Source organism: Capricornis sumatraensis, chromosome 21 (genome assembly GCF_032405125.1).
Source record: "Capricornis sumatraensis isolate serow.1 chromosome 21, serow.2, whole genome shotgun sequence".
Taxonomy (NCBI): Eukaryota; Metazoa; Chordata; class Mammalia; order Artiodactyla; family Bovidae; genus Capricornis; species Capricornis sumatraensis.
In genome coordinates this window covers 15,065,050-15,088,836 of record NC_091089.1, presented here as the reverse complement: position 1 = coordinate 15,088,836, position 23,787 = coordinate 15,065,050, and the positions used below count along the sequence as shown (strand labels likewise).

Genomic DNA, 23,787 nt, shown 5'->3' with positions numbered 1-23,787 from the left:
GAATCTGCCAGCCAATGCAGGAGATGCAAATTCAATCCCTGGATCGGAAAAATCCCCTGGAGAAGAAAATGGCAACCCACTCCAGTATTCTTGCCTGGGAAATCCCTTGGACAGAGGGACCTGGGGGGCCACAGTCTACGGGGTCACAAAGAGTCGGACAGGACTGAGCAACTGAACAATATGTTCAATAATATAGACATTCGTGTAGTGGCTAAAAACGAAACTAGACAGACTGGAATCTGGATTTTTAAAGTGCTCTTCCATAGGCTTACTAAACAAGGCGTATTAAACAAGCTGGGCATGCGTGCTAAGTCACTTCAGTTGTGTCTGTCTCTTTGTGACCCCATGGACTGTAGTCCACCAGGCTCTTCCATGGGAGTTCCCAGGCAAGAATACTGGAGTGAATTGCCATTTCCTTCTCCAAGGGATCTTCCCAACCAAGGGATCTAACCCCACAACTCATGTCTCCTGCATTGGCAGGGAAGTTCTTTATACCACTTAGCTCCATCTGCGGAGCCCTCTAAATAAGCAAAAGAAAAGTGAAAGTGAAGTGTTCAGTCCTGTCCGACTCTTTGAGACCCCATGGACTGTAGCCTCCAAGTTCCACCGTCCATGGGATTTTCCAGACAAGAATACTGGTGTGGGTTGCCATTTCCTTCTCCAGATCTTCCCAACCCAGGGCTCGAACCCGGGTCTCCGGCATTGTAGGCAGACACTACCATCTGAGCCACCAGGGAAGTCCTAAGACTAAGGCAAATTAACCCAGGAAAGCAAACCTAGGCCCTAACGGGCGAGGCCTTCTGCAAACACCCTCAGAGGACCAGGAGCTAGCCTCCGCCACCAATCTGTCTGCTCTCTCGGGCCCGGGGAAGGGAGATACACGCGAGGCTCAGCCTCCGCCCACGATCCAGCCGCTGCACAGGCCGGGCCATCTCTCGGAGTTCTGAGTCACCGCAGGAAGCCTGGCCCGAACTCAAAGCGGACGTGAAGCATCCACCGAGCTGGAAGAGCCGCCGCCGCAGCAGCAGGAATCTCCCAGGTACCCGGTCTCGGGGGCTCCCGAGCCCTCCGGATCCCCTGGCGGATGCCTCTAGCCTGGAGCTGCAGCGGAGAGTTGTAGGGACGGCGGGAGGCCGGAGGCAAGGCGGGTCAGAAGGTGGAGAGGACCCGGGGAAGGCCCGCGGGGGCATCCGGGCAGGAGAACCGCGGGGTTGGGGTCGCCCCGGTCCCCGCCGCACCCGCGGGATCCCGGCACGCTGCCTTGGGGCCTCAAGGGTGACTCTCCAAGGACGGGACTCGGAGGCCCGAGGTCCGGAGGGCAGACCTCCCTGGGTCACAGGGTGGTCCCCGCAGTGGAGGCGACCTGGGCCTCCACTGCGCTGCGATTTGCCGGCAGGGAGGGTGTGGCCGGGAGCCCCGCCGCGGCTGCGGTTTCCGGAGGAGGACTGGCGGGAGCCCTGCCGGGGGAGGAGGGGTGAAGGGTGAGAGGGGGGAGGGAAGCCTGTAAGCTCTTTAATTACTATACTGAATTTCCATTAATAGTTTTGTTTTCCTGGGGCAAAAACGGTTAATAGACCACGATTATTATCAATTGTTCTAAAGTCTGTGATACTTCTAACAAGGTGGGGGAGGAGGGGAAGAAGGGAGGGGGCTGGGGCTGGGGGAGGGGGAGTAGGCGGGGGACGAGGGGGTGGGGCGGGCCGCAGCGGGAGGTCTGTGGCGCCCACCGCAGCCTCGCTTGGAAAACTCCTGGTGAGTGAAACCTCCGGTGAGCTCAGGGAGGTGCCGGGCCCCCAGCTTATCGGGTGTAACCAGCCCCGCTACCCTCCCCTCCTCCACATTCTTCTCTGTGTTCCTCCTCCCCTATGTCCCTCCCTTCTTTATTTCTGTATTTCTTCCTCTTTTTTTTTTTTTTTCCTTTAGCATCTGTTCATCTGTTCTTATTCATGGGCTCCTTTCTCTGTGTTTTACTGCAATTGGTCGCTCAGTCATATCCGACTCCTTGCCACCCCATGGGGTCTTCCCCGCCAGGCTCCTCTGTCCATGGGATTCTCCAGGCAGGAATGCTGGTGGGGTTGCCATGCCCTCCCTCCAGGGGATCTTGCCGACCCTGGCCTCCCATATTACAGGTGGATTCTTTACCAGCTGAGCTACCAGGGAAGCCCTCTCTCTCACGTGAAACAAACAGCTTCCTCCCCGTCTCCCCATCCTCAGCAGTCACAGTGTGGATTGCACACGCCCCCATACCCCCAGCTCCCTGGTTCCTGCTCCCACTAACTCTGCTGAGGGATTTGAGGTCTGAACTGCCACCCCCCACGGCTCCCCGGTCCAGCCTGGGGTGCTACATTCTTCTCCATCCTCCCCACTTCCCTGGTCCCTCACTCATGTCCAGTTCTCCCAGGACATCAGGATTGCTGGGTCCCATTCTCTTGGCTTTTCCTCTCACTATCTGTGAAAATTGGAAATTACCCAGAACAAAGTGGATTTTTTTCTTTTTTTTTTCCTCTTAGGCCTCCAACTGTACTTTCTGATTCCATCCATTTACCTAGAGGTTCCTGGAGTGTGGATGCAGACTAAGGGCTGTCAATCTCTCGCTCTAGAGCTTCCTCTCCTCTGAAGTCCCCTCCCTTTGTTGATAAACACCCTCGGGCTCTTTGTTACTGGAGCCCTTGAAATGGAATGTTCCACTCATCTCAAATGGAATGCAGCACCTTCCCCATTCCAAGCTGACTTGTATGACTTCCTGTGGTTGGTGTCCCACCCTTTGGATGGATTAGCTAAGAGCCTCTGCCTGGGACTCTGTCCTCCTCCTTGTCCTCAGGTGATCAGCCCCCCAGCCTGGCAGTTCCATCTTCCACTCACTGTCTAGTGCAGACGTTTCCTCTGTGTTGGGTAGTCTCTAGTCAGCAGCAGGGGTCCCCAGTTTTGTTTTTTTTTTTCTGCACCAAACCATGAGCCACAATCTTTTTCTAAAACTCATATAAAGCCTTTGTTTGAAAACAGTGCCTGGCTTCCTAGATCATAGCTCAAGTCCCAAACTCTCAACCTGGTGTATGGGGCGCCCCCTTCCTGTCTCGGGCACTGTGCCTCCGGTAGGAAGCTGCAGTCACCTGCTCCCTGGGCCCCACACAGACCACGCGCTTCCTGTGCATTCTGTGCACCGGCTGGCCTGACACTCACTGCCTTCCCGGGCTTCTGCCAGTCTTTAAGGACCAGCTTATTGCTCCCCTTCTCCTGGGCTTCTGAAGAGATTCCTTTCTGCTTTACTCTTAGCTTCCTTAGCACTTTGTTGTTTATCCTGGTACAGAGTACAAGGCCAGCTTGAAACCAGGCATTTACGCATGTGTATCTCCCCAAGGGTGGGAGCTCCCAGTTGTTGCAGAAACCAGTACTCGAGAAACCAAGCACCTCACTTGGAGAGTTGGAGAACTCAGGCTTATTACGCCGGTGGACCCAGAGGACTGAGGACACTCCAAGCTCTGAGCCCCAAACAAGGGATTACAGAGTTTTTATAGACAGACTATAGTGGGCAACACTAGCTGTTAACGGGCTGGTTTTAACTAAGGGGTTACGTGTGAGCGGGGACAGCAGTCAAGATAGGGAGGGGAATGCCTGACCTTTACACGGACAGGCAGGATTAAGCAAGTTTGCAGAGGCCGGACAGCTGAAAAGAGCAGGAGGAGGATGACTGAGATAAGCTCCAGTTCTTAGTATTTTAAGTCCCCACTTTCTGAGACTACGTGACCTGCGTGATCCATACTTTGCAAGGAGCAAGCTGAGTTACAGAGGCAGAAGGAGCAGGAAGTTACATAAAATTTTAACTTTTCCTCTTCATAGTCAGGAATTAGGGCCTTTGTTTTTCTTTTTTTTAATCCTCCAAAATCTTATAAGGAAAGTTCGACATAAACGCTTTTTGGACAAATTCACTTTTGTATGTATGTATGGGTTGGATGTATGTATGGCTGGATAGCTCAGTCGGTAGAGCATCAGACTTTTAATCTGAGGGGCCAGGGTTCATGACCCTGTTTGGGCGTCTCTGTTTTTTGTGACCTTGTGGCGCAATGGTAGTGCCTCTGACGCCAGAATTTTGGGCTTCCCTGGTGGCTCATATGGTAAATAATCTGTCTGCAATGCCAGAGACCCATGTTCAATCCCTGGGTGAGGAAGATCCCCTGGAGAAGGGAAAGGCTATCCACTCCAGTATTCTGGCCTGGAGAATTCCAGGGACTGTTTAGTCCATGGGCTCCAAAGGAGTCGGACACGACTGAGCAACTTTCACTTCACTTCACTTCATGGGTTGGAGGTGGGGAGTGGAGTAGGGAGGTGACAGGCATTCTGCCCCAGGAGGAAATGATGCTGAATACAGTCAGTCTTCTACTCTATCAGAAGTTCTGCTTCCACAGAACCCACAAGAGACTGAAAATATTTGAAAAAAAAAAAAAAACAATTCCAGGAAGTTCCCAAAAGCAAAACTTGAAGTTGCACCCTCTGGCAACTATTTACATAGCATTTTACATTGTGTGAGGAATTATAAATAATCTAGAGATTATTGAAAGTAGACAAGAGAATGTGTGTAGTTTATATGCAAATACTACCCCATTTCATAGAAGGAACTTAAGTGTCTTTGGATTTTGGTATCCACGGGGCTTGTGGAACCAGCCCCTCATGGATATTGAGAAACATCTCCTTGGAAGCAGAAGGCTTGCTTTTGTGACTGAATCTGCTAGTTTCTTCTGAGACCTGAGAACAGTATTTAATTGTCCTGACATTGTTCACCTGTAAAAAGAAAACAAGTTTAATGCCAATCCATTTTATTGGCTGGAAGTAAAATCTTTTCGCTGGTGTGAGCTGGGACACATCTGAGAGGTGCACTTGTGTGTGAGTGTGTGCAAGGGTGTTTCAGTGTTTGGGGGACATGATGATGGAAAATACTCAGCCGCTGACTAGCACCCTGATGTTGAAAAGGAATGGACATGAGGAGATGAGGAAGAAAGGGGAAATGTAGAAGAAACCCGAAATAGACGTTTACAATTAAGAGCAGTTGAAATGTAAAGAGGAAATTAATGTGATATTCCAGTTCATTCCTTTGCCTATGCAGATTGGACAACTGCATACTCACAGACACACACAGACACGTGTGCAGACTCACTCACCAGCATAAGCTTATGCCAGCCTCGCCCTGGCTCCTATGACACAAAGAATGTTGCTCACCATCCAGTTCTGCGAGGATCAGGTGTTTAGCTGCTGCAGTCACTGGCTGCCAGTGTACCCTGAACAAAATTCAGAATGAAAAACAGGATAAGCCACTCTGTACTTCGGGAAAACGGGCTCCTTAGAGATTTCACTGGAAATAAATTAATAAGCCGAGATCTTGCGTCTTCCCCTACATCACAAAGCACTAAAAACACTAGCTGTGCCCTCTGGTCCTCGTGACTAGCAGTGACCTTTTACTGAGCTGAATGGCTGACTGCAGGCATTCTGTAGCCCAAATCGTGCTTTTCTGCCTGCCCCCTCGGAGCTATGTCAGAGAACTTATCTCCCTTACTATAGTCCTCAGTGAGATCCTGAGTAAAACTTAACCCCACCTTAATGTCATGCTCTGCATTTTTCTGTTTCAGTCCACAGTCCAAAGCTTCTTTGCTCCTGTAAAATCCAATCCAAATTTATTCCTGCCTTTCGTCTCCAGGTGCCCAACTCTCTCCTTCTTTGAATCTCTTTGGTGCCATTTTCTGATAGGTGCAGTGCTATCAAGTTTCGATATCTCTCTTGGCTTCCCTGGTGGCTCAGCTGGCAAAGAATCCGCCTGCAATGCGGGAGACCCCAGTTCAATCCCTGGGTCGGGAAGATCTCCTGGAGAAGGGAAGGGCTACCCTCTCCAGTATTCTTGTCTGGAGAATTCCATGGACAGAGGAGCTTGGTGGGTCCAGTCCATGGGGTCACAAAGAGTCTGACATGACTGAGTGAATAACAGTTTCCTGCCTCCTAGGTTTTTATTTTCTGACCAGAAGTGGCGAGGAGGCAGGCTGGGTCCTGCTCTGTGTTGAGACTTGCCCATTGCAGGTACATCAGCCTTCCAACTCCGGCAGCCCTCGTGTTGGAACCTAGCAGCTGAAGAGTCTGGAGAGACTTACTGAACTGAGGGCAGAATAAAACAACATTTTGTCCCTCTATTAAGTGTGTTAACTATAGAGCACTGTTGTATTTTCTTGGATGACGTTTTAATACTTTTTTCCCGCCAAACTTTAAGGAATCTGTACTGGATGGGACAGTATTATACTTACCGGGTGAATGTCACACTTTTTTTTTTCCCCCAACCATGCTTTTGTTTCTTTTAAGCCAAAGACATCTTCTCTTGAAAAAATTTCTTAGAAGCTTCAAAGGAACCATTCAACAGTGAGGAGGCTCTGGTTGAAATGTTGCCCTTCCCCCCACCCCCTTCACTTTCCCCTTCTGTCTGACCCCCTTCAAAGCTTAATGAGATTCACTTTCAAGACGGCTTCAGGAAGCCCGGTCAGTCCACCAGGAGACTGAAAGATGCTTATAAAAATGAACAAACGTGTGATGACCCTTATCTCTAGGTAGAGCTTCCAGTACTTTTGGTTTTGCTTGTTTGCTAGTTTTTCAAACTGGAACATATTGTTCTTGCATCACCTTAAAATTTTTGAGTTAAAAAGATACACATACATTTTTTAAAAAGATCACATAATAGAAAAGATGAGCTTATAGGATTATGGGTGACTATTTGTCCTTTTATTTTCAAAGTGCTCTCAACTGTAAGAGCAAAGAGACTCAGGGAAACTGACATGAGTTGATGAGTTTTATTAATTTACTGACTAGGTGTCCAGGTTTCAAGAAGGTTTAATAGAAATAAATGCACATTTTATAATTTTTTTCTAAAATTATAATAGCTGCAAAAACTTATCACAACTGGCAGAAAGGTGCCTGCTGACATTTTTCTTGCCCTGTCCCATGGAGACCATCTTCCTTGATGATTATATTTTAAAGGGCTGGCTTCTAGGGCCCTGAGAGAGAGTATCTGGGGTTGTAAAATAAGAAAGAGCCTTTTCAAAATGTTTAGCTGCCAAGAAGCAGAGAAAAAACTTACCGATGACCAATTGCCTAAAGTAAGTTCTTTAAGGAAAGGGAGGTCAGGGATCAGAGGCAGGAAGAAACTTGTCTGCAGTTTAGTTAAGCTGGGGGAAGGTCAAGGCTGGATCTATAATGAGTGCCTGATTCAATCTGTCCACCTGATGACTTGATATCTGGGCTTCGTATCCCATCTGCATTCCCAGGGGGCCCATTTCACAGCTCTCAGTCCAATTTCAACAACACCAGTGGAAAATGATGTGTGTGTGTATATATATATATATATATATATATATATATATATATATATATTATATATATATATATATATATTTTTTTAGTCCCTCAGATTTAAAGTCCTTTTTGTGTTTTTCTAGGAAATTGCATTTTGGGCGGGCTGTCCCAAACCAACCCCACAAACCTGTTGAAATCTATCCAGCTGTTTTCTTTTTCTAAAAATTTTGACTGCACCCCATAGCATATGGACCTTAGATCTGAGACCAAGGACCAAACGCACACCCCTTGTATTGGAAGATGGAGTCTTAACCACTGGACCACCAGGAAAGTCTGTTTCTGGCTGTTTTCATGTGACATAATATGGGATTGGAATTAGGATGGAGGGGAGGAGGGCTTTTCAAAGCCCATGAACTGAGCAAGATGATTAACTCAATCCTCTGTGCCTGTGGTTAGAACCAACAGAGAAACAACAATAACAACAGAGTTTGGGGGTTGGGGGCAAAGAAAAAACATGTTTACAAATAGTTTTAATGATGGAAAAAGTCCTCTAATGGTGAATAAAAAGGAACAGAATACTACAATTGTAGAGATATTATATATGCAACTATGCCAAAGCCTTTGACTGTGCAGACCACAACAAACTCTGAAAAATTCTTAAAGAGATGGGAATACCAGACCACCTGACCTGCCTCTTTAGAAATTTTTATGCAGGTCAGGAATATCAGTGACCTCAGAGGGAGAAATATCAATGACCTCAGATACGCAGATGACACCACCCTTATGTCAGAAAGCGAAGAAGAACTAAACAGCCTCTTGATGAAAGTGAAAGAGGAGAGTGAAAAAGCTGACTTAAAGCTCAACATTCAGAAAACGAAGATCATGGCATCTGGTCCCATCATGTAATGGAAAATAGATGGGAAACAATGGAAACAGTGGCAGACTTCATTTTTGGGAGCTCCAAAATCACTATAGATGGTGACTGCAGCCATGAAATCAAAAGATGCTTGCTCCTTGGAAGAAAAGCTATGACCAACCTAGATAGCATATTAAAAAGCAGAGATTACTTTGCCAACAAAGGGCCATCTAGTCAAAGCTATGGTTTTTCCAGTAGTCGTGTATGGATGTGAGAATTGGACTATAAAGAGAATTGATGCTTTTGAACTGTGGTGTGGAGAAGACCCTTGAGAGTCCCTTGGACTGCAAGGAGATCCAACCAGTCCATCCTAAGGGAAATCAGTCCTGAATATTCATTGGAAGGACTGATGCTGAAGCTGAAACTCCAATACTCTGGCCACCTGATGCAAAGAACTGACTCGTTGGAAAAGACCCTGATGCTGGGAAAGATTGAAGGAAGGAGGAGAAGGGGCCGACAGAGGATGAGATGGTTGGAGGGCATCACCTACTCTATGAACATAAGTTTGAATAAAGTCCGGGGATTGGTGATGGACAGGGAAGCCTGGTGTGCTGCAGTCCATGGGGTCTCAAAGAATTGGACAAGACTGAGCAACTGAACTGAACTATATATGCAACTATGTAAGAAGATGTATGACATTTTTATTTATAGAAAATTGTTAATAACTCATAGAATGTTACTTAAAGATTATGCCAGAGACACAAAACTGAGGGAGACGATCAGCAATAAGCGGTTTATCTTACACTTCTGGAGGTCAAAGGTCTATAAGAGGTTGGCAGAGCTACATTTTTTCTCTGGAGGCTCTAGGGCAGAGTCCAGTTCCTTGCATTTTGCAGCTCCTAGAGGCTGCCTGCATTCTTTGGTTTCTGACCCCAAGTCATCCTGATCTTTGCTTCCATCCTCATATCTCCTTTTCTGCCTCTGACCCGCCTGCTTTTTTTTTTAATATTGATTTATTTGGCTGTGAATAAATCACAGTTTGGGCACGTGGGATCTTGTTTTCTGACCTGGGATTGAACCTGAACCCCCTGCATTGGGGGCACAGAGCTTAACCACTGGACCACCAGGGAAGTCCCTTGCGGTCCTCTTATAAGAAGCCTGGAACTACACTGAGCTCACCCGGTGATCCAGGTAACGCTCTCCATCGTAAGATCCTTAATTCAGACTCAAGCACAGGTTTCTGAGATTCAAAGCGCATGTTTGAGGGTGCAGCTACTTTGCTGACCACACCCAGCATCCACAGATGGGGCACGAATGAGCAGGTGACTAGTGGAGGGCATGGCTGATGTGCCTGTGTTTGGCTTTTGATACAGACCTCCACTGATGGATGCTCTCTGCAAAGCAAATGGCACTTTTGCCATCAACTTACTAAAAATGCTGGGTGAAGAGGACCACTCGCGAAACGTGTTCTTTTCTCCGCTGAGCCTCTCCTCCGTCCTGGCCATGGTCTTAATGGGGGCCAAGGGGAACACGGCGGCCCAGATGTCCCAGGTATGTGGGCTTCCTCTGCTTTCACAGGGCTGCTCTGTTCCTGCCTCACACCCACTGATGGACCCCAGTGAGGCTGGGAGGGGCACTGGACTAATGGAAAGAATGCACACCTGAAAGTGGAAAGAACTGTGTGAGAGACATGTCCTGCCAGTGTTCATGGGAGACGCTGAGTGCTCTTTGCTGCATCTGTGATGAGCAAGGGAAACTACAATTCTGTTCCACAAAAAAGCCAAGAATTTCAACTTCGTTCAATTTTAAACTTTTGCTAATGTTATATTTCAAATGGAAATGCAACTGTGTAAATGAACTTTTTGTTTAATGCATTGTTTCTAGTGTAAGGTTATACATAAGTGGAAAAAGTGTGGCACAAAAGGGGACTTCTGGAATTTTTAAGATATAATCTATCTATCTATATATTAGATTATTATATATATAATATATAGAGAGAGCTCAGCCATATATATATGTATATGTAATCAGTCAATCAATATATAATCTGATTGACCTGATATGCTTTATATATGATCTTAGCTATCAATGAAGTGGGCTTTCCAGGTGGCTCAGTGGGTAAAGAATCAGCCTGCCAAGGCAGAAGATGTAGGAGACCGGGTTCAATCCCTGGGTCAGGAAGATCCCCTGGAAAAGGAAATGGCAACCCACTCCAAGATTCTTGCCTTGGGAATCCCATGGACAAGGGAGCCTGGTGGGCACACAGAGTCGGAGACGACTGAAGTGACTGAGAACACACACATGCACCATGGAGGCAGTGGCTGTTGCTTTAGGGAGGTAGACTCCCTGGTGAAAGTGTCCCAGAAAACTGTCATATACGCATCATATTTCCATATCAGGGTACACGGACCCTCCTCAGAATCAGTCCGCACCACAGCTGAGTCCCTGGTGGCTGTTTCTTTCAGCTCCCTGGAGGAGCGGGGCTTTGGGCTGGTGTTGTTGGGAGAGAAGAGAACAGCCTTAATTCTCACTCTGATTTGACATTTAAATCCCATCTAGACTGGAGGACTTCTGTGGAATTCCCAATGAAACATTCCCATGTCTATTTCTGCTCATTCTTGTATCCTAGTTCAGTTCAGTTCAGTTCAGTCATTCAGTCGTGTCCAACTCTTTGCAACCCCATGAATCACAGCACGCCAGGCCTCCCTGTCCATCACCAACTCCCGGAACTCACTCAGACTCATCCATCTAGCCATCTCATCCTCTGTCGTCCTCTTCTCCTCCTGCCCCCAATCCTTCCCAGCATCAGAGTCTTTTCCAATGAGTCAACTCTTCTCATGAGGTGGACAAAGTACTGGAGTTTCAGCCTCAGCATCAGTCCTTCCAAAGAAATCCCACGGCAGATCTCCTTCAGAATGGACTGACTGGATCTCCTTGCAGTCCAAGGGACTCTCAAGAGTCTTCTCCAACACCACAGTTCAAAAGCATCAATGCTTCGGCGCTCAGCTTTCTTCACAGTCCAACTCTCACATCCATACCTGACCACTGGAAAAACCATAGCCTTGACTAGATGGACCTTAGTCGGCAAAGTAATGTCTCTGCTTTTGAATATGCTATCTAGGTTGGTCATGACTTTTCTTCCAAGGAGTAAGCGTCTTTTAATTTCACGGCTGCAGTCACCATCTGCAGTGATTTTGTATCCTAGGGGTTATTCCATATCCGTGTTTGTTCTATTCAGTCTCCCTCCTGAGCGCTGCCTTCCTGGCATAGATAAACCTGCTAGAGTAGGGCTGTCCACTTGGGGGCGATTTGGCATCCCTGGGACAGTTGACAAGGTCTGGACTGTGTTGGTTGTCATCCCTGAGAGGTGCTGCTGACATCTAGTGGACATAGGCCAGAAATGCAGCTAAATATTCTAGTGTGTGCCGGACAGCCTCACAGCAAAGTGGTGGTGGTGGTTTAGTTGCTAAGTTGGGTCCAACTCTTGAGACCGCATGGCCTGTAGCCCACCTTGGGATTTCTGTCCATGGGATTTCCCAGGCAAGAATACTGGAGTGGGCTGCCATTTCCTGCTCCAGGGGATCTTCCCAACCTGGGGATCAAACCCACCTCTCCTAGGTCTTCTGCATTAGCAGGCGTATTCTTTACCACTGAGCCCCCAGGTTTGTGGCCCCAAAAGTCTATATTTCCAGGTTGAGAAACTCTGTGCTAGATGGTCAAACCATCTAGGGTGGTTTAAAATAGAATCCTTTGTTATTTTCAGCGCAGAAATTTGTTTGGGAAGAGCTCTTTGAGGGAGAAAATGGCATGTTAAAAGTCAGTGTTCTTGTCTTCTATCACCAGGCACTTTGTCTGAATGAAGGTGGAGATGTCCACCGAGGTTTCCAGTCACTCCTCAGGGAAGTCAGCATGTCCGGCCCGCAGTGCCTGCTCAGAACTGCCAACAGGCTGTTTGGGGAAAAGACATGCGATTTCCTGCCAGTAAGTAGTGCTCCTATATCGATGAAAAAAGACACTGAAAATAAAACAGAAATTATGGAAGAGCAGAAATAAAGTATAGTTGTGCTGCCTTAAAAATGTGCTTAGAATCATACTTCTGTATTTGAGAATTTTATGATTACTTCTGAACTGTGTCCTTTAAAAAATGACTGTTTCTGATATATCATACTCCCAGATGTCAATTTCAATTTGTCCATCTTCTTGCACCCACACCTGCCTTTTCCCCACCCCCATCTCAATGACCACAACCCCTAACCCTTGTCTCCTCTTTACTGGGCACTTTCTGTGGAGCTGACCATGCAAAGTCTCTTAAATTTGTCCCCTCTTCTGAATCATCATCGTCATTGCCTGTGTCCAGGTTCTCACACCTTCTACACTGTTATTTTAATTGTTTTCTATCTGACCTCTCTTAAGTCCAACCTGGTCCTTGCACACCAGTGATAGAATCAATTCAGTTCAGTTGCTCAGTTGTGGCCGACGCTCTGCGACCCCATGGACTGCAGCACACCAGGTCTCCCTGTCCATTACCAACTCCCGGAGTTTACTCAAACTCATGTCCATTGAGTCAGTGATGCTATCCTACCATCTCATCCTCTGTCGTCCCCTTCTCCTTCCACTTTCAATCTTTCCCAGAATCAGGGTCTTTTGCAGTGAGTCAGTTCTTCGCATCAGGTGGCCAAAGTATTGGAGTTTCAACTTTAGCGTCAGTCCTTCCAATGAATATTCAGGACTGATCTCCTTTAGGATGGACTGGTTGGGTCTCCTTGCAGTCCAAGGGACTCTCGAGAGTCTTCTCCAACACCACAGTTCAAAAGCATCAATTCTTCAGTACTCAGCTTTGTTTATAGTCCAATTCTCACATCCATACATGACTACTGGAAAAACCATGGCTTTGACTAGATGGACCTTTGTTGGTAAATAATAGAATAGTCTTTCTAAAATTAAAATCTGTTCCTAAAAAATAAGATTTTGAATCTGAGTATTTCCTATTTACTGCAGTGTATAATTCCAAAGGTCCCTAGTCCAGTAAGAGTCTGCCATTATTCAATAAGTGAGATCCAAAAAATTGTGCTCTACAATAAACAGAAGGATGTTATTTTAAGATTAATGAAATGATCAGGGTAAGTCTGGCCATCTTAGCAGTCAGCAGTTCCAAGGATTATTATGTAAGACTCAAATATAACCTTGTCCTGGCTGCTGTTGGGTGCTACCCAGTACAGACTGCCTGCTCTGGGGTTCAGTATCCTTGGAGATGATTCTGAGTCCTTCAGCTAGTTAGATTTTCTAGGATAAGTACTTGTGATTCCAGGAATCTCCTGGTTAATGGATGTTCATTTTTGAGTATCAGCCAAATTTTTGAATATTGTAATTGGGGAATACTGAGGACACAGAGGATCATTCTCCACTTTTCATGGTCGCTTGGGTTCTTCTTCTCTCTGCATCTTCTTTCCTCCATAGAAACTAGAATGTTTGAGGACAGGAGATGGGCGGAGGATGGGAGCCAATTGCCAGGCACATTATATCAGAAAACAAGTTTTCGTGAGGTGAGTTACCTGTGGATTTTAACGTGTTGCATGTAATGCCCTTCCTGATTTGACCCCAATTTACATTTCATGGCTTATCCCTTGCTCATTTTTTCCCTAATTCCCTACACACACACACAAATCAAATAGGTCAACATGGAGTTGAAGTGTTTGACAGGAAAGTTAGCAGGCTGTTTTGTGCATAGCTGCCACTGTCCATATTCTCAAAACATCTTGTAGCTCTCTGTATATATATATTTCTCTCTCCGCAGACTGTGAGCCATCTCAGGTCCAAAGTCTTGTCTTTACCCTGGTGTCCTGCACCTGGCACAGTGCCAGTGGTCTGTACATTTTGATTAATTACACAAATGAGTTTTAAAGTACAGAGTGCCCTGTATAAGCATTTATGCCAGAAACATGTTAAGAAAAAAAAAAAAATGTTTTCACACTTTTAGGGGAATTTTGCCAAGTAGAATATGGCCACACTTGGTATTCTGCATTTGTAGGCTTTTAAAGAATCCTGCCAGAAGTTCTATCAGGCTGACCTGGAGGAGTTGTCCTTTGCTGAAGACACTGAAGAATGCAGGAAACACATAAACGACTGGGTGATGGAGAAGACGGAAGGTGAGCGGTTTTCATTTCGGGAAAGGTGGTGTTATCAGGGAGACAGAGCCAAGACTGCCCAGATGTGACCTCCTCGGTGTGACCACTCTGACGCTGTTTCCAGTAGCCTATATGTATGTTTGCTGGGTTTTGAAGCAGGTAATGCCATTCTGACATGCACTGGAGCGTTCCAGGCTTCTCTGTCCATGGGATTCTCCAGGCAAGCATACTGGAGTGAGTAGCCATTCCCTTCTCCTGGGGAATCTTCCAACCCAGGGATTGAACCTGGATCTCCTGCAGTGTGGGCAGATTCTTTATTGTCTGAGCCATCAGGGAAGCCCCAGTGCCAATCTGGTATTTTTCTTGGGCTTATGAAGTGGTGATTTCTGAAAAATGCTTAAACCTAGTGTTAGTCTCTGCTTCAAGATTGTTGTTTAAAGACAGATACTACACTGCATGTGTGCCCCACATGAAACACCATCCCCCTGAGTCCAGAACGGCAGAATTCCAGCCTTTTTTCAATATCGAGAGAGAGAACTTTTGTAAAAGAAATGTTTATTCTCCCCCAATAGCAGTAACTTTCTCTCATATTCTTTACAGGTAAGATATCAGAGATACTAGGGGCTGGGACAGTCAGTCCTCTGACTAAGCTGGTCCTGGTGAATGCCATCTATTTCAAAGGCAAGTGGAATGAGCAATTTAACAGAAAGCACACAAGGGGAATGCCCTTTAAGACTAACCAGGTAGGAAAACATTTTGCAGACATATTGCTACTTTCTGAAGATTGTGAAGGAATGGAAAAAATAATTTATTTTACCCTTTCTTGATTCTTAATTTATTTCTGAATGAATTTCATGTCCCCTGTATATTTCTTATTGGAATGGGAAAGAGAAATACCAAAATAATTGTTATATTGATCTTTTTCCTTGGTCAAATTGATCTGTCTCTGGTTATGTTATTTGGATTGAAAGAAAATTTCTTCTAAGCCTTGGAGTTACTTTTGTATTATCCTATCACTGAGTGTATTCAGACTTTTTCTCGCACTTGTCAACGACAACTATGACTATTGCCTTAGAATTCATGCTGTACAATTCGGAATACAAGAAAAAAAAGTGCTAGCAAATGTTCAAGACACCTTTGTTTTTGCTTATTTTTGGATCTTTTTTAAAAAAATAAAAAATTTTACATACTTAAGATGTACAAGATGAGGATTTGCGATACACAGTGCAATGATTACTGCAGTGAAGCTAATTAAAATATCTTTTGCTCACATAGTTGCCATGTATTTTCTTGATGACAGCACCTGAAATCTACCCTCTTAGCAAATATTCAGCATTCCATATTATTATATTATTGTTATATTAATTATGTGTTTGATTTTTAGACTTCTATGCCTAACTTTAAAAAACTTTTCTCCATTCAGTTTTGAATATGATAATGGCTGAGGTCAATAACTCTCAGCTTGGAATTTGACCTCTATCCACTTGATAATAGCATATTGCACAAAAATTTACATGCCCAGAAAACATTTGTTGCAGTCTTTAAAAATGGTGGACTCTGGACATCTCATCAAGGTTTTTTCTTCAAGAAAAGCAAGGCCATAGCACCAATTATATAATTGAGCAACTTTTCAGAGTAAAAGTGTAACTCCCTCTGGCCTATATACCTTTTCTAAATAAATCTTCCAGTGCAAAGACTTGAATATTAGTTCATTTTCCTCTTAACTTCGAGAAATAATTTTTTAATTAAAAGGTCCCTGTGAGTGCTACTCTATTTATCTTTTAAAAAGAAAGAAAAGCACAATTTCTTCAGAGAATAATATAGAGAGTTTTATGTCTCTATTCATCAATTTTTTCTCTCCCACATGGTAGTACTTGATCTGCTGGGACAATGGACGGTTATTACTCAACACTACTATGTACTAATGAAGATTTTGCATCAATCAGCATAAATGCACAGAAATAATAATTATATGTAATTATATGTAATTATATGTTATGTTCCGTGGGCTTCCCTGGTAAAAAATCCACCTGCAATGCAGGAGACATGGGACTGACCTCTGGGTCAGGAATATCTCTTGGAGAAGGAAATGGCAACCCTCTCTAGTATTCTTGCCTGGAGAATCCCATGGACAGAGGAGCCTGGTGGGCTACAGTCCATGGGGTTGTAAAGAGTCAGACATGACTTGGTGACTGAATGACCACAAGGGTTCTGTGAATTAGATATACCAGTTCTTAGTACCCTGTGCTCATATTTCAGTGATTTGATTTTAGTTTCATATTTTTATCAGGAGAAGAAAACAGTACAGATGATGTTCAAGCAAGCCAAGTTTAAAATGGGGCACGTGGAGGAGGTGCCTACCCAGGTTCTGGAGCTTCCCTACGTGGGGGCCGAGCTGAGCATGCTCATCCTTCTGCCTGATGAGAACACGGATCTTGCTGTGGTAAGCCCTTGATGCTGAGTCTGAGTGTCTATGGATCCAGCCTGCGTGTGTTTTTTTTAAAACTTTTTATTCTGTATTGGGATATAGCTGATTAACTATGCTTTAATAATTTCAGGTGAACAGTGAAGGGACTCAGCCATATATGTATATATACGCATGCATCCATTCTCCCCCAACCTCCCCTCCCATCCAGCTGCCACGTACCATTGTGCAGAATTCCCTATGCTCTACATTAGGTCCTTGCTGGCTATCTGTTTTAAATGTTAGCAGTGTTTACATGTCCACCCCAATCTCGCTAACTATCTCTTCCCCTGTCCTTCCCTGTGGCAATCCTAAGTAGTCTGAGCTCATTTTTAAAAGTGTATCCACTGGATTGCATTTGAGGCATTTCCAGTTTACGGCTGTGCTAAGTGAGTAAGTGAGTGATAGTCACTCAGTTGTGTCCAACTCTTCGATGGACTGTAGCCTGCCTGGCTCCTCTGTCTGTGAAATTCTCCAGGCAAGAATACTGGAGTGAGTTGCCATTTCTTTCTCCAGAGGGTTGTTCTAAGGAGTGCTAAATGAACACCACTGCATGACTTTTGGTGAACATGTGTGTGCATTTCCGTTGAGTGTACAACTAGGAGTGGAATTGCTGGAATAAACAAATTCTGATGAAGCCTAGAAGAGAGTTCCAAAATTAAGAACATTATTCTTTATTCTGAAGGGAAGGGCTAGTTGAGAGCCCAGTAATTATTAAACAAAATAATAGGAAAAAGATAAAGATGGCTCTGAGCAGTGTTCCTCAAACATTAATGTGCATGTTAATCTAATGGGATCCTGTTAAAATGCAGATTCTGATTTAGGGGTTTTATGGCCTGAGATTTTGCATTTCTGACAAGATTCCAAGTGCTACAGATGCTGTTGGTCATAAACCCAATTTTGAGGAGCAAGAGTCTAAAGTAGAGGTGAGGAATTTTTCTTAGACAGGAGGAAAAGGACATTTTCCTATGACAGGAAAAGAGGGTTCAGGTTGGGGGAAAGTAAATTTATAAGGTGGGAGGTGCAGGAGTGACAGCATGCTGGTTATCTGGCTCCTGAGGTGTCGGGGAAGCCCTCATTTATAATGTTTGCTGATTTCTGTGGTGTAAATACCTGCATCATGGCCAAGTTTAGGCTCCCAAGGGTTTAACAGTTGACTTTTGCAGAAGATGCAAGCTAGCTCCAGCACACCAGTGCATGCCTCCCTACCCCTGTGAGGATAGGGCCTGCCTGATTTCCTTGGCTTCTCTATTGAATCAGGAATCTCCTGGCATAAGGCAAGGAAGAGATCTGTCATGGAAACTTTAAGAAAATGAGATGCAGACATAGAGACGAGACCTGTGGACACAGCGGGGATAGGAGAGGGTGGGATGAACTGAGAGAGTAGCATGGAAACATGCACATTTCCACAGGTAAAGCGGGTAAAGTAGGTAGCCACTGGGAATTTGCTCTATGATGCAGGGAGCTCAAATTGGTGCTCTGTGACACCCTACAGGGTTGGAACAGCGTGGGAGGTGGGAGGGAGGTTCAATAGGGAGGGAATATATATATATATACACACATACGTATGGCTGATTCATGTTGATGAATGGCAGAAACCAGTGCTACATTATAAGGCAATTATCCTCTAGTTAAAAATAAACTAATAAAAAATAAGTGATATTTATATCATATGAGGTATTAATCATTGCTATAATGGCAATTATATTTCAATATATAAATGTATGACACTAACATGTACATGTCAAATTTACACAATGTTTTATATCACATATATTTCAATTTTTTCAAAAGCTCCCCACCCCCCCAAAAAAAGAAAATTAGGAGAGTCTAGGAACAGAACTGACATCCAAACATCTGCCACTGGAGAGGAGCTCTCACTTGGACTTCTGCTGGTGGGGGGAAGATGCTCCTCTGTATATTTTCCTTGTTAATAAACGAGAATGAAGGCTGGATCTGGGAGGGTTCGAAGCTACCCCCAGAACAGGCAGAGGGCAAGCAAGGATGCCAGAAGCAACAGTCTTGTGGAATTTCCCATCCTGCCCTCCTCCCCTGGAATCATGGAGTTCTCCCTTTTTCATTCAGCCAAGTTCTGAGTCATGCTTTTTTCTCTTTGGTCAACAGTTTCTCAAACTCATGGTACTATATTGCATTTGATGTTGTTCAGTTGCTGTCTTGTATAACTCTTGCAGCCCCATGAACTGCAGCATGCCAGGCTTCCCTGCCCTTCATTATCTCCCTGAGTTTGCTAAAACTCATGTCCATTGAGTTAGTGATGCCATCCAACCATCTCATCCTCTGTAGCCCTCTTATCCTCTTGCCCTCAATTTTTCCCTGCATTAGGGTCTTTGCAATGAATCAGCTCTTCCAATCAGGTGGCCAAAGTATTGGAGCTTCCACTTCAGCATCAGTCCTGCCAATGAATATTCAGGGTTAATTTCCTCTAGGATTGACTGGTTTGATCTCCTTGCAGTCCAAGGGACTCTTAAGAGTCTTCTCCAACACCACAGTTCAAAAGTGTCAGTTCTTTGGCACTCAGCCTTCTTAATGGTCCAACTCACACATCCATACATGACTACTGGAAAAGCCATAGCTTTGATTATACGTAGTTTGCTGGCAAAGTGATGTCTCTGCTTTTTAAAACACTGTCTAGGTTGGTCATAGCTCTTCTTCCAAGGAGCAAGCGTCTTAATTCCATGATTGTAGTCACTGTCCACGTTGATTTTGGAGCCCAGAAAAATGAAATCTGACACTGTTTCCCCATCTATTTGCCATGAAATGATAAGACTGGATGCCATGATCTTAGTTTTTGAATGCTGAGTTTTAAGCCCGCTTTTTCACTCTCCTTTTTCACCTTCATCAAGAGGCTCTTTAGTTCCTCTTCACTTTCTTGTCATTAAAGTGGTATCATCTACATAAATACAATAAATTGGTTATGAGAATTTCCTAAACTAAAAAAACAACTTGACATTAATTTGGTCCAGATAGTTCAAAATAAAACCCCATCTTTGTCTCAGGTGTTTCCTAGCTGTTGCTCTCTTGTATCCATAAAACAGGGAAAATGAAAGAAATAGAGGGAAAATATTGGTGTGTTTATAAGAGGAAATATCCTGTAGATTATCCTGGAACAGAACTCAGTATCAAGTCACAGGTCATGAGGGGGAGGGGCTAATGAGCCAATAGGTGGGTGCTGCTGCTGCTGCTGCTGCTGCTAAGTCGCTTCAGTTGTGTCCGACTCTGTGCGACCGCATGGATGGCAGCCCACCAGGCTCCCCCGTCCCTGGGATTCTCCAGGCAAGAACACTGGAGTGGGTTGCCATTTCCTTCTCCAATAGGTGGGTGGGTACCAGGCTATTATCGTCTAGCTTTTAAGACTTAACTCTTCATTATTTCAGGTGGAAAAAGCACTTACATATGAGAAGTTCAGAACCTGGACGAGCCCAGAAAAGCTGACTGAGGAGAAAGTTCAAGTTTTTCTTCCCAGATTAAAGCTGGAGGCGAGTTATGACTTGGAAGCTTTTCTTCGACGTTTAGGAATGACTGATGCTTTCGAGGAAGCCAAGGCAGACTTTTCTGGAATGTCAGCTAAGAAGAACGTGCCCATGTCCAAGGTTGCACACAAGTGCTTCGTGGAGGTCAACGAGGAGGGCACAGAGGCAGCCGGGGCCACTGCCGTGGTCAGGAACTCCCGGTGCTGCAGAATGGAACCGAAATTTTGTGCAGACCACCCTTTCCTCTTCTTCATCAGGCACCAGGAAACCAACAGCATTTTGTTCTGTGGCAGGTTCTCTTCTCCGTAGGAGGTGCAATTGCTGTACTTCTCTCTTCTCGCTTCTACACACTCTGCCTTACTCCAAATTCCAGTGGCCAGACTGATGCAGTGGTTTGACTGCTGAAATAAAATGCGATTATGGTTAACAGATCTCCCCCTCATAGAGTTGTTGAGAGGATTTAATGGGTTGATAAAGAGCGTGGGGGCTTCTCTGGTGGCTCTGATGGTAAAGAATCCACCTACAATGCAGGAGACCCAGGTTTGATCCTTGGATGGGAAAGATCCGCTGGAGAAGGGAATGGGAATCCACTCCAGTATTCTTGCCTGGACAATTCCATGGACAGAGGAGCCTGGTGGGTTACAGTCTCTGTAAGCAAAGAATCAGACACTACTGTGACTGACACTTATACACTTTTAGAGTAGCATATGATATCATTATTGGACAAGAGTTAATTGCATTTTTATGTACCTAAGAAACAACAGTTAGAAAATGTAATTACTTTTGCACTAAAAATATAATGTTCTCAGGAATAATGATTAACAAAAGCTAAGTAAGACTGTTAGACACTAAAAATTATAAAGTCCTATTGATACCCATTAAAGATGACCAAAATAAATGGACATATTCCATATCAAGAATGATCTTGAGTTAAAAAAATTGTCAGTTCTCCTCCACTTGTCCTATAGATGTAATTCTAATCCAAATTCCAGCCATGTTTCTATGGAACTTGACAAGTTTATTTTAAAAGGTATATGAGTAAGCGAAAGGTCAAAAAGATATAACACACTATAAAGAAAAAGATCAAGTTGAAGAGCTCTGGTTCTATTAAATAGTAAAGCTTATTATAAATATACTGGTAATATACTGTGGTATTTATTCAGGGATAGACATACCAACTAATGGTATAGAATAAAGAGCCCAGAAGCATACTTAATGCATGTATGAAAATGTGAAATAGAAACGAACTGGTATTAGAGGCCAGTAAGAAAATGACAGCCCAGTATAATGTTCTGTGCAAACTTCCTTATTTAAAAGAAAAAAATGAGACTTCCCTGGTGGTCCTGTAGTTAATAATCTGCCTTCAAATGCAGAGGATGCAGGTTCGATCCCTGGTCAGGGACATGCTCTATGGCAACTAAACCCACAGTGAGTCACACAACTAGAGAGAGCAGCCCCCAAACTAAATTAATTAATTAATTGGGGAAAAAAAAGAGAAAACAATTATTGACAGAGTAAATACTTAGTGAGAAAAGAAAAATTTATATGCTTTACAATAAAATATAGCAGAATACCCTTTGACTTTAGGGAAAAAGAAGAATTTCTTCATCAATATATAGAAAAATAAGACAAACAATGGACAAAATCAACTACATGAAAATATAGGTTAAGTTTAAAATTACCAAAATACAAGCACAGAACAGGAGATGATAGTTTAATAGATTTAACTGCTAGAGGATAAATCTCCAAAGTGTGAAATAGTTCCATGAAAGAAATGGGAAGAAAAGCAGCAAACGACCCAATAGAATAGTTGACAAAGACTTGAAACGGAGAACTCACAAAAGAGAAAACAGAAAAGGTCAGTAAACACATGAAAAGATGCTCAGTGTCATTCATAAAAGGAAACAAATTAAAATAGACATTAGAGGTCAGAGGGAGATGTGACCACGGAGGAAAGCAGAGAGAGTCAACGTTGCTGACTTTTGAGGATGGAGGAAACGGGACCAGCCAAGTGTGGATGGAGAAGCTGGAAGGCAGGGACATGCATTCTGGCCCGGAGCCCTGAGACAGGGGTGTGCCTCTGCTGGGACCTTGGTTTTAGCCCAGAGACCTGCACTGAACTTCTGACCCGCAGAGCTTTGAGACAGTGAATGTGTCGTGTTTTACTAATAAGTCACTACATTTATCACTTGGAAATGAATACAGCATTCAAGACTGGTTCTTTTCATTGGCAAATAACTGAAACACATTTCTGTCTTAGTGAAAAGCAGTTTATTATCTGATATCAAGTTTGGAAAAGTGTGTGAGGAATAATCAGAAGCATAGACCCAAGTGTCTTAGGTTCTTTCTTCATCTCGGGTTTTATTGTTTCTCTGTGTGTCAGCTTCCTTCTCTTTCCCCACAGAACTTGAAACAGAGTTCCACCCTTTAACCCCAGTATGGCCTGGCCAAATTTTGCTCCACAGCTGTCCATTACAGAACAAACAACGGGGCAAAGTGTCTGGAAACCACAGAGATGAACCACAGAGATGAACACAGAGACAGTTACTACAATAACTGCTTGGAAGACTGATCAGGTGTCTCTTTTCTGCCCAACCTATTTTGCCTTTAATTGAACAGTGATGCTTCTTAGTTCATGGCCTCCTCCTGCCAATTAAAGATTGACAAAACTAGAAAAATGATTAATTTGAAATAATGTTGATCAGGCTGTTTAAAAGCATTTGAATCATCAAAACTATCATAAACTAGGCTCATCAAATGTGGTGGTTTTTATTGCTGACAGATTGCTACAATCTCAGTGGCATGAGTAAGGGTTTCCCAGATGGTACAGGGGTAAAGAATCCACCTGCAAAGCAAGAGACCCAGGTTTGATCCCTTGGTTGGGAAGATACCCTGGAAGAGAGCATGGCAACCCATTCCAGTATTCTTGCCTAGAGACTCCCATGGACAGAGGAGCCTGGTGGGCTACAGTCCATGGGGGTCACAAAGAGTCGGACAGACTGATCGACTAACACTGAGTAAGAGATCTCTGTCTCATAACATTGTAGGTCAGAGACTTGTCTGCCCTGTCTTAGGTTTTACAGGGTCAAAGTCAGGCTGTCAGTCAGGCTGCCTCCTCGGCAGAGTCTGAGGGAGAATTCATTTCCGGGGACTTTCAGGTTACTGGCAGCACTGAGCTCCATGTGCTTGTAGGAATGAAGTCCCTGTTTCCTCTTTGCTGTCAGCTGAGGGCCTTTCCTGTGGCTTCTTCCATTTTCCAAAGCCAGCAATGGTGGTCCCCCATCCATCTGATGCTGTGGTAAGGAAGGGAATCTTCTATCCACTGTTTTAGGTTTCCAGCTGAGACTCGTTAACAAAAAGATTAACAAGAGAAAATCAGTTTGTTTATTTTTTGTTTATTTGGCTGCACCAGGTCTCAGTTGCAGCACATGGGATCTTTCAGTTGCTGCATGTAACATCCAGTTCCCCGACCAGGGATCAAACCGGGACCCCTGTACTGGGAGAATGGAACCTTAGCCACTGGTCCACTAG

General features: G+C 44.4%; 1 protein-coding gene and 1 non-coding gene across 2 annotated transcripts; both read left to right on the top strand.

Annotated features, from left to right (window-relative positions):
- The first annotated feature begins 1,000 nt into the window (after positions 1–1,000).
- SERPINB8 (serpin family B member 8) lies at positions 1,001–20,664 on the top strand. The gene is made up of 7 exons (XM_068993815.1): positions 1,001–1,039; positions 9,550–9,727; positions 12,020–12,157; positions 14,205–14,322; positions 14,902–15,044; positions 16,592–16,744; positions 20,161–20,664. The coding sequence occupies exons 2-7, from the start codon at positions 9,560–9,562 to the stop codon at positions 20,563–20,565; spliced, it is 1,125 nt and encodes a 374-aa protein (XP_068849916.1). The 5' UTR covers positions 1,001–1,039; positions 9,550–9,559; the 3' UTR covers positions 20,566–20,664.
- On the top strand, positions 3,961–4,033 carry TRNAK-UUU (transfer RNA lysine (anticodon UUU)). Its single transcript has one exon. It is a non-coding gene; the product is annotated as a tRNA-Lys (tRNA).
- Positions 20,665–23,787: the final 3,123 nt, after the last annotated feature.